General features: G+C 45.1%; 1 protein-coding gene and 1 long non-coding RNA gene across 2 annotated transcripts in view; one reads left to right on the forward strand and one right to left on the reverse strand.

The window, feature by feature from the left end:
- Positions 1 to 3,434: 3,434 nt before the first annotated feature.
- LOC135295237 (uncharacterized) lies at positions 3,435 to 4,499 on the reverse strand. The gene is made up of 2 exons (XR_010357271.1): positions 4,413 to 4,499; positions 3,435 to 4,226 (listed from the first exon to the last, which is right to left on the reverse strand). It is a non-coding gene; the product is annotated as an uncharacterized LOC135295237 (long non-coding RNA).
- Positions 4,500 to 4,789: 290 nt separating this feature from the next.
- ANOS1 (anosmin 1) overlaps positions 4,790 to 10,570 on the forward strand; it is a 128,173-nt gene continuing 122,392 nt past the window's right edge. The window contains exon 1 of the mRNA XM_064407744.1: positions 4,790 to 5,162. Within this exon, the coding sequence (XP_064263814.1) occupies positions 4,971 to 5,162 (192 nt within the window). The 5' untranslated portion in view covers positions 4,790 to 4,970. The remainder of the gene's footprint in view (positions 5,163 to 10,570) is intronic.

Here is a 10,570-nt window from a genome sequence, read left to right on the forward strand (position 1 = left end):
AAGTGTGCCTGAAAATGTATTTCGGGATTAACTGCTCCATCACCTTCCCAGGGATCAAAATGAAACTGCTTGGCCTGCAGTTCCCTGGTTGTCCTCCTTCCCCTTTCTGAAGACAGGAGTCATATTTTCTTTCCTCCAGTCTTTGGGCATTTCTTCCGGTGAGTGATCAAAGTGGCTTTTTTTGTGGCTTCATAATAATATCGGCCAGCTCTCTCAACATTTGTGGGTGCGTCCTGTCAGGTTCCATGGACTTAATCATGTCGAGTTGACTTTTATGTTCACTGACCTGATCCTCTTCTGACAAGGTGACATATTTCTTGCTTCAACCTTCCTCCTGCTCTTTGGAAATGGCATTCCTGAAGGCTGGTCATGATAATAAGGTCTAGGGTAAAGGCAACATTCAATTTAATCAAGTCCCCCGTCTCATTAGCAATGGTCCCCTCTTTTCTTTATCTTATGTTTGTCTTCCATGTACTTATAGAAGCCTTTCTTGTTCTTGAAATCTCTGGGCAGATTCAATTCCATTTGAGCTTTAGCTTGATCCCTGGATTTTCAATGTTTCTGTATTCTTCCCACTTACTGGTCCTTGCTTCCACCCTCATTCATAAGCATACACAGAATGTATGCTTCCATTCTGTGTCTGAGCACTGCTAGGATCTCCTTGTTCATCCACAGAGTTCTCCTGGCAGTTTTGCCTTCCTTTCTGTTCATGGGATGGTGAGCTTGGCAAAGGTGATCCTTAAATATAAAATGACTTTATTGAGTCTCTCTTCCCTCCAAGACCTTACCTCTTGGGATTCTTCCAAACAGATCTTTGAAGAAGGCAAAATCTGCTCTGATGAAGTCCTGGGTTTTGAACTCAGTTTTCCTCTCCTTCCTGCCCTCAGGATTTTGAACATCTCATGGTGTCTGCCACCAAGAGTGCCCTTGACCTTCATATCCCAATGAGCACCTCTATGTTGGTATGAAGTCCACCAGATCACTTGTGCTTTTCCTCTCCTCTATCTCAGAGAAGGAAGTTATAAACACCACACTCCAGGTGGCTGGATTGCTTATGCCTTGCTATCTTCTCCCTCCAGCCAATGTTGGGGTGGTTGAAGCCCCTCATGAGGACCAGGGCCTGAGAACTTGGGGCAGCTTCCATCTGTTTGTATAGTGTCTCATACACTTGCTTTTCCTAGTGAGGTGGCTTATGGCTTATGACCCACTGTAACATCACCTTTACCTGTCCTCTTTTATGGTAATAAGGGTTAATCCTAACCCTCATGTGCTCATCTTCCTTCTCATCCCTCCCCAGACTGAGCTCCACACACTCCATCTCCCCTCTCACATAATGGGCAACTCCCCCTCCTCACCCTGTCCTTCATAAAAGACATTAATTCTTCCATTGCAACACTTCAGTCGTGGGAGCCATCCCACCATGTCTCCCTGGTCCTGGCAAAGATCATGGCCCTGCAGCTGCAGATGGATCCCTGACTCACTTTCTTTACTCCCCATACTGCCTCCATTAGTATTTAGGCACTTTGGTGAGGCACCCCTGCATGCTGAGTTCCTGAAGAGGATTTGGGGGATTATGTTGTACCCAGAGCTATGATCATTTTCGATGTAACATAGTTAAAGCTAAAGACAACTGAGTAATAAATGACGCATCAGGATGATTTAATACAATAAACTACATCCATGAGCTAGAATACAGTGGTTTATATGAAAACAATACATATTTTAAAATTAACAGTATCTCTTTTATTTTATTGCCTGAAAATTAGAACTTGACAGAACCTACAGAGTAAGAAGCAATTCTTTCAGATGAAGCTATCTTAATTCCGAATCGATTATACCCAATTCATTAACCACAACTAAACCGGCACAATGCCTGGTGGCTCTCGCCTCGCAATGCCAGCATGTGGCGCTGTCTCCTGTGGAAAAACAGCCCCCGGTTTGCAAAAAAATCTCATTTGTACGTCAGACTCTTCTGAAGCACGGGCAGGAAAATAATGCGGATATTTTTAGCACAAAAGTAATACTCCGCACTCGCAAAAATTTGTTAGCACTAATTCTACTATTTCTAATACAAAAAAGACTATTTAATGCAATGTATTGACAAAAAACCCCATATGAATGAGCAAAACATATGAATGTACCAATGCATCTATTTATCTGGTTAAAGACCATAATTATATTTACAGGTTGGTTGAAATGTACACGTAATTGATTTCCAAGTTTCTTTATTCTGTAGCCAAACATTAACGTCTTTAAAATGAGTATATTTACAAACTTGCATATCTACTGCTTTGGTTTAACAGATACTTAGACCACAGTGGGTTTTAATTACCTACTAAATTCTTGAGCTACCGAGCCTGTTTCATAATCTCCACATAGGGGAACAGGACCTGTGTGACTACAGTTTTACTGGAAGTGAACAGCCAGTCTTTTGTGTGCTAACCAAGTCAGCCCTTACTGAGAAGGAATTTAGTGACTACACTGACGATCTCTGTAACCATGAACTTTCAAACAAAAGCAACTGAGTAAACTGTGTATTCACTAACTTTTTAATCATTAAGGGCTCTATGCCCTTTGCTACCAGACTTCTTAAAACAAAAGAAACAGGATTCAGACCCTTTTACTTAAAGCTGGAGTTTATAATACATGAAATAAAAGACATTGGTAGTAACGTGGAGGGCATATATCAACTGAATTTTCTGGCTTTTCTAGATTTGCATCTGATTTACAGATTTTCAGGCAGTTCTTTTATCTATGGTAAAAGTTCAATGCATTCAGTGTACCTGTAAACACTATGAATCAGCAAAGCAATTTTCTTTTCATGACTCAAGGCAAAAAGCTGCAAAGGTTTCAGTCAAGGCTTAAGAAAAACTATTTAAAAGATTGTCAGCTAGAAACTGGGAAGTCCTGAACTTAATGCTGAGGCCTGAATGGGGTCACCACTATTTGCCATAACATTGCTAAGACTGTGGATTTATTTCTGTGTTGTTCTGTCATGTGCTGTTTTTACTTTCGAAATATAGAGATGCTGGATCAGGCAAAGTAACCAGTTTTCTACTGGTGAGATATCAGTCAGAATTAATAAAAGCATTTGTGAACCCCTTATGATCTCTGCTCAGTACAAGAGGAAAGGTAACCATTCTAGCTGCAAAAATGAAGAAGCTACACAGAAGTCACAGAACTGACAGAATTGACAGAATGACTAGGTCGGAAGAGACCTTCAAGATCATCAAGTCCAACCCATGCCCCTTCAGGAGGTGTAGCTGAGATGGTACCTTTTGTTTACCCAGGGCATTTCCAAAACAGCTGGCAGAGTACAGGAAACAGTGCAAACAGCAGGGCACTGTCTGTGCCAGGATGTGGCAGGTGACCTCGCCTTTTGGCAGGTCCCTCCAGCATCCAAGGGCACAAACTGTCATTTCCATTTGGTAACGCTGGCAGGACTGACTCTGGCCTTCTGGCTTTTCTCTAGTGAAGATTTCTGACAGCTGACAAGAGACCACAAGCTACAAAGTAACATCTAAACTAAGGTGTGCCTTGCTTTTTGTTGTATTTGTATATTAGTAATACTTCTGACAAGAAATCTTTTCTCAGCCTGTGTCTTAGTTTTGTGGTAAGACAATAAAACTATAGCTAGAATCTACTGGTAGAATTTGACAAGTGATTTCCTAGTTGGGATGTAGCAGACCTTTTTATATTTTGAATTTCTGATATATCAGTGCACAAAAGGTGTATGCATATAGCCTGGTGAGAACAATAACATTGGGGAATATGTTTTTATTTCACATTTGTATACATAAGAACATTAATAGAGAATTATAGCCATGTAAAGCTAGCACCAGCCAGAATAGTTGAAGATCTTGATGACTTTTATGAGATTTTAGATTACTGTCCTAGTAAACACTTAACTTATACTTGAACTTAAGATGTCTGCTGAAGTCTTTTTAATACAGGGTTTGATAACCACACTAAACTACTACTTGTAGTAGTAACTGACCTAGTACTAACTCCTGAAATGGCCTAAAAGTTACTTATTTCAGCTCATACAGCCGTGGGATTTTCAAGTTCAGGAGGCTCAATCCACAGACTCCGGTGAGAAATGATCCACTTGCTCTTTCTGGCAGCACATACTTGAGACGGGAGGAGTCCATGCAGCACGCACAGGGAGAGGAATGTGGTAGGTAACCTCTGTGCTACATACTGGAGCACACGCTCTGGCCCTGGAGCTGATGGCAAGAGGGAAAGGATTAGGCTGATATTTACTGTATGAGGGCCATTTTACAGCTCAAGTTGCTGTTTTAATCTTTGCAGCTATTACACAGACATATTTGGACTAATGACTTGTAGATTTTCATTTTTAAATAACTCTTTAGAGGAGCCTGTAAGTGTTTCACCTTGGGACAAGCGCTCACCGCAGTGTCACTCTGTAAGAAACACCGAGTTTCAAGAAGTGATTTCCCTCCGTTCATGCTTCCCCGTCCTTTTTAAAAATTGATTTCTAAAAGAAGAAATAAAAGAGACTTAACCAGGGTGTTAAGACTGGCTGTCAGCGGCCCTGGCACCCCCAGCAGCCCGCCCGTGTGTAGAGACAGGACGTGCGGCTCCGCGGCCGCCCGTGCCCCGCAGGTGGCGGCGTGCGGGGAAGGGTCCGGCCGCCCCAGACCGGCCCGCGGGCACGGGCACGGGCCCGCCCGCCGCCGCCGGCGCTCGGCGCAGCCAATGGCGCGGCTCTGCCAGCATCGGCCCGCCCGCTGCCGGCGGGGGAGGGCCGTGGGCCGGGGCGGGCGGGAGGGAGGACGGGGGCGAGGGGAGTTGAATGATTGAACTTTCTTGTGTAGTTTCTGCGGCGCGGAGGTGTCCGTCCCCGGCGCAGCCCGGCACCAGCCCAGCGAGCGGGAGCCAGCTCACCCCGGCGCCTGCAGCCCCCCGCGCCGCCCGGCCGCCCCTCTGCCCTCCTCTCCAGCAGAGCGATGGTGCGGAGGGCGCCCGGCGTGTCCCTCGCCCTGCTCCTCTGGGTGACGGCCGCCTGCGGCAGCCCCGACGGGCCGGGGGCCGCCGCCGCCGCCCGAAGGCAGGACGAGGCTTTCGCCACCGCCAGATGCACCTCCAGGTGCCTGAGCCTCCAGATTACCCGCATCTCCGCCTTCTTCAAGCATTTCCAGGTAGGGGCACGGCACCGTGCAGGGAGCCTCGCTGCCACCGTCCGGAGAGCGGGTGTGCCCCGGGGCGCGGGGTGGGGGCGGAAAGGACGGCCGGGGCTGGGGCTTGGCGAACTTGGGGGCCCGCACCCCCAGGGGATGGCGGCACCTGGAGGCGCCGGACAGGTGGGCACGGCCCCGTCGGTGCCTGTGGGTGCCGGCCGGGCTCCCCGCCCGGCGGGTCGTGGGGCTCCTGGCACGCTCTGCCCTGGCTCCTCGCAGGTGCCCGGCGCTCCCGGCCGCTGCCTCCGGCGCTGCCGGCCGGCGGTGCGCTCGTCCCGCCGAGCGGCGGGCGGTGCGGCGGCGGTCCCGCGGGGCTCCGCCTGCCTGCGCGCCAGGCCGCCGCAGGTGGCTCGCTTCCCCAGCCCGGTGGGAAAGTTTGAGCCTGTTTTTTAAGAGCGATAATCATGAACGTGTAATACTTAGTTCTGACCTCCTGGAAGGTGAGGGTGGGGGTAACGCTATTTTTTTAATTTTTTTTTTTTTCTGGGACAGAGAGGCACATCTCTGGCTAACGGGACAAATTGGGATAAAGTGGGAAGAAATGGAATTGAAGTGGCGGGAGACCCGCGGGGCTTAAAATGAAAGCTGGAAGCAGTGCGGAGCTAGTGCCAGAGCAGCGGGTGTCTGTCTCCCGGTCCTTTCCCCTCTTCTAGCTACGCCCGTACCTTTCCCTTTCCCCACCTGTTCTTCACTGCGCAAATATTAAACCTACTCGAATTCATGCAAATGACGGAAACCCTTCCGAGCTGCGAGCCGTTCTCCCTCCCCAGCGCCGCAGCCGCTCTGGGGAAGGGCTGGCCGGCTCGGTGTGAAGGGAGCCACCGCGGCCCTCCGGGGCGGCACGCCGGGGACGCGCCGCTCGCTCACCCCGGGCTTCCCGGGCGGTGGGAAACCGGGAACGCCCGGACAAGTGCTTTGGGTGGAGCTGCGTTCGGGGCAAAGGTGTTGGCACCAAAGGCAGGTCTCAGAGGTATTTAAGGATAAACCGATTTAAGAAGACAAAAAGAAAAAAAAAAGGCGGGTGGGTGTATTAAAGGAGAGCTGAGTGTGTGCGTGGTAAGGGCAGCAGCAGGAAGTTGGTTAGGTGCCTGCAACCAGGTTTGGGTTGAAGAGGCTGGGTTTGCGACCCAAGGCGACCGGAGAAGGGGCTGCCCTGCCCTGCCCTGTCCTGCCCGCTGCTCGGCGGGGCTCGGCCGGGGGCGGCGGAGCGGCCGCTGTCAGCGTGCTCCGAGCATCGCGGGATGGCCTGAAAGGAGGATGCCCATTAATATAGTTCATTATCCCGGAGAGCGGTTAGTATTTTTTATTGCGTTGTCAAGCGGTTGTAACTTACTTGTTTTACAGTTTCAGTGGCTAAAGAGGCAGTTTAGATCAAGCCAATTCATAGTGAAAGGCTTTTTTTTTTCTTTCTTTTTTGTGTGTTTTCTTGGCAAGATTTCTTTTTCAGTGTAAAACTGCTGACAGAATGCACACTGCAAACAATCGTGATTACATTTTAATTAGCTAGAGTAAAATAAGTAGGGAATTACTCAGTTTGGACTTGATAACTGGCTGGTTTTTTTTGTAGTCAATTGAAAATCTCAGCGTTTTAACCCCAACCTGCTAAAGCATGTGGTAATTTATCTTAATTACTTTGGATTAAACTTCTGTTAGACATGAAACGACTGTAATGTTTGGAAGATAAAGTGCTCTCGTTTATAAAAGTTAGGCTCTCCATTGTCTTTAATTGAGGAAAAGGAGGAGAGTTTTAAAGTACATCAAGCATCCAGTGTTCTCACAGGAGACTGATAAAACAGTGTGGCCTGTAGGATGTGCAGGTTTCAGCCAGATTATTCCATGTGGGCTAAAGGGTATGATGTTCCATTCCTTTCTCTTCTCCCTCCTTCTAGCCATTCCCCTCCCCTTTTCATCTCAACTGGTAGCAATTTCTGGAGTTCTTTTCATTTCAGATGTCCACTTATCTTGTAATCTGATTCAACCTTTGAAGCAAACTAAACACTAGCTCTTCCCAATCAGAGCAGGAAGGATCTCTAGTGTCTCCCAGTTAGGCAAGAATTGAAAGACTGACCCACTAATTTCTCAGCCCTGCTTTAGATGCAGCCTCAGTGGTGGGGGTTAGGGAGACAGCAGCTGGACATGCTTTGCAAGAGGTGATGTCCCCAAAACTTCACAGAGACTTAATTTCACATAGTTTATGGTACTAAAATCACATTACTAAGAACTTTTAAAAGAGAATCAAGTAGTATGGATAGGAAGTCTGGGTTAATTCTATACCTTCTGGCTCTTGTTCGAATGGCAGCTAATCTTATAAAGGTTTGCAAGGGATTTTAACTCATTCTCCCCCTCCCTTAGAGAACTTTCATCCATTTTTCTTTACTGTCCTTATTCTTAAAAGTTTCAAAAGAGGTATTCCTTCTAAAAAACCTATTTGTTAATTTAAACTTGGGAAGCAATTCTAAGCCTATTTTAAATGTACATTGTCAGTAGACAATGTCAGTAGAAATTATTTTAGCTGAAGCATAGGTCAAATAATATTTTTTTCCATGTAGACTATTGATGTGGGCTAGAAGAATTGTTTGCCTAAATCAAAAATCTTTGATCTTCAGAATACTTGTTGAAGGGGCACGGATTCCTGCTTATTCCTATAAAATCTCCATGGCTAGGGGGGTTTTCCAGTTCTGGTGGCGTTGGGAAGTTCCATGTAGAGGTTATACGAAAAGATACATGAGATTATTATGAGAGTTATGTACCACATGGGTCTTAGACCCAATGAAATATGTGTGTTTTATATCTAGAGCCTATTTCTAGGCCATGATCTTTCACAGAGAGCATGCTAGCACAGAGGCCTTTCATCCTAAGCAATCAAAAAATTGTAATCAGGAGGGGTCATAGTGGATTCTTCTTTCATATGAAAGTTATTGATTACCTGCTCATCCACAGTAGAGAATTATGTTCAATCTTTTAATGAATGGACTCCAACATATCTCTTCTGTCTTAGTGGAATGTGTTCAGTAGTGGCCTGTAGTTTGCTCTGAAATTTTGCAGATGAGAGGAAGCATTTTTATCCCAGCTGTGTGACTTAGGCCCCTGGACAGCACCGAATGAAGCATTCTTTGACCTGTGCCCAGAAAGAGCAAGGGCAAAGAGAACTCATCTCTTTAGCCTTATGTTCAGAGTACTTATTTTAAGCCATTTTGGGTGTTGACACTAGAGTTTTACCATGACTGTTGCAAAAGATGTATGAGGGAGTAATTGGAGCATTCATGGGAACCTGTCCATGCTCTTCATAAAGCAGAGTTCCTAGTGGTGTGTTTCTTTTTCTGACAAAATTCTCTCTAAAATCTCTGAAGAGGGGAGGATGGCAAGAATGCTCTTCCAGTAAGTTGGAGCTTTACCATCAAATGACCTGCTTAGGAGAAGGTGTACATTTGAACCTTGAAGTACTATATCACAATCAGCATTGTGTGCATTTGGCTGTTGTCTAAAAGAGCGTGCCTGGGTGTCATTATGGTGTCCTTATAAGACAGGAAGGGCAACTCCTCCTCTAGTCTGAAATGAGAGGAATGACTAAGGTGTCTGGCTCCATAAGAAACACCAAGACTGTGAATCCTGTGTGGAAAAAGGCATACTCTTTTTGGGACAGTAGTTCTACAGTAATGTCATTGGATATATTCTTTCCTCAACATTTTCTTATTAAGGCAGTTTCTGTCTCAATGTTTTAGTTGATCTCCAGGAGAAAGGTACAAATTTTAATTTGATGTATTGAAAGTTTGTTTGTGAATCTACTTTTATAGTAATTTAGTACAGTAGGTAAATCCCCCATGAAGATCAGGTCAGTTACTGCACAAGTTTTTGGTTTTTTTTTTTGAAAAGGGTATGAGTATAAACAGGGGCCTCATACAGCCAGCTGGACAAGAGGCCTGAATGTTCAGATTAGTTTTGGTAGGGCTTTTCTGCATAACGTGTTTTAGTGGAGTGAGATTAAACTCCTTGCATTTCTGTCTGTGGGCGTAGCCTTTCCCATGTGTGATATTGATTGTGGATGAACTTGTTTTGTTTTGGGGGAGCACACATGGCAGTGACCTTTGTAGTGTTTTGTTTTCAAGTTGAGTGAAAAAACAATTTGGATTTTAATCTCTAATGCCAGCCATCTGAGACATGTTTTACAACTGGCATCTGGCATGATTAAAATTTTCTTTGTGAATAAGAGCTTGAAAAATCACTGTAACTACTTAGGCTAAAAATGTTATGGTGAGCAAACTTTACTTTGACCTGTGGACTCGTTGATCTTTGTCTTAGCTGGGATCTGTTATAGACCTCTCAAGCTCAAGTGTCTTCCTGCGTAATATGTGCAACTTGATAATTTACTTAAGACAGAGGACTGGTCAGTCTTGTTTACTGGGTCAAAAGCTAAGAGGGTGGTAGAACATGTCTTAAGAATTTGGGGTAGTTGCCAGTAAAATTGCCTGTGTTTGTGGTGTGGAGTCTCTGGAGAGGTTACAGCTATATACTCGCAGAGTATATGCTGAGGTTCAACACCACCTCATGGCAACTTGTTCTAGCATTTAGCCACCCTCACAGTAACAAAAAAGGTGTTTTCTAATGTTCAGATGAAGTTTCCCATGTTTCAAATTTGGCCATTGATTCTTGTTATGTTACTGGGCTTCACTGAGAAGAGTCTGGCTTCATTTTCTTTACTCTTTCCCATCAGGTACTTAGAAACATTGATGAGAAACCATTGAGGTTTTTCTGTTCCAGACTAAACATTCCCAGTTCTTTTAGCCTCTTTTCATGTGAGAGATATTATTATTCCTTTTCTGGGCTCCCTCCACTAAGTCCATCTCTTTCCATGTAATGGGGAGCCCAGTACTGGACCTAGTACTGCAGGTGTGGAGGAGTGACTAGAACAGAGAACAGGATTGGCTACATTTTAAATATATAATGCCTGTAAATAGTGTTACTGGCTTCTAAGTTAATTTTCATTATTTAGGTTTTCTTACATGAATTCATATATATGACTGTTTATGATTGTCAGTGCTTTGAAACCACAATGCTAATGCTAAATCAAATTTTATCCATCCTTTTAGATATTGGTACATCTCACTGTAGGTTGAAATTCTTTTGAGGGGGTAATCTTCAGTAGTAAATTGAATCTTAGCAAATCCATTTCTTCATTCACCAGGGGAAAGTCCAGGTACATGGAGTTGTATACATGTTTTGTGATCCAGGATTGTGATTGCTGCTTGAACAGGGTCATGAGCGGTAGTTTAGATTTGTTAAAATGGGCACACCGTGGATGACCTTGGTCACATAGGGGCTCTGTGATGTTGACTTATTTGTGAAGTGGATGAATTGTAGCTGAAAATTTT

The sequence above is a fragment of the Passer domesticus genome, chromosome 2, assembly GCF_036417665.1.
Source record: "Passer domesticus isolate bPasDom1 chromosome 2, bPasDom1.hap1, whole genome shotgun sequence".
Classification (NCBI taxonomy): domain Eukaryota; kingdom Metazoa; phylum Chordata; class Aves; order Passeriformes; family Passeridae; genus Passer; species Passer domesticus.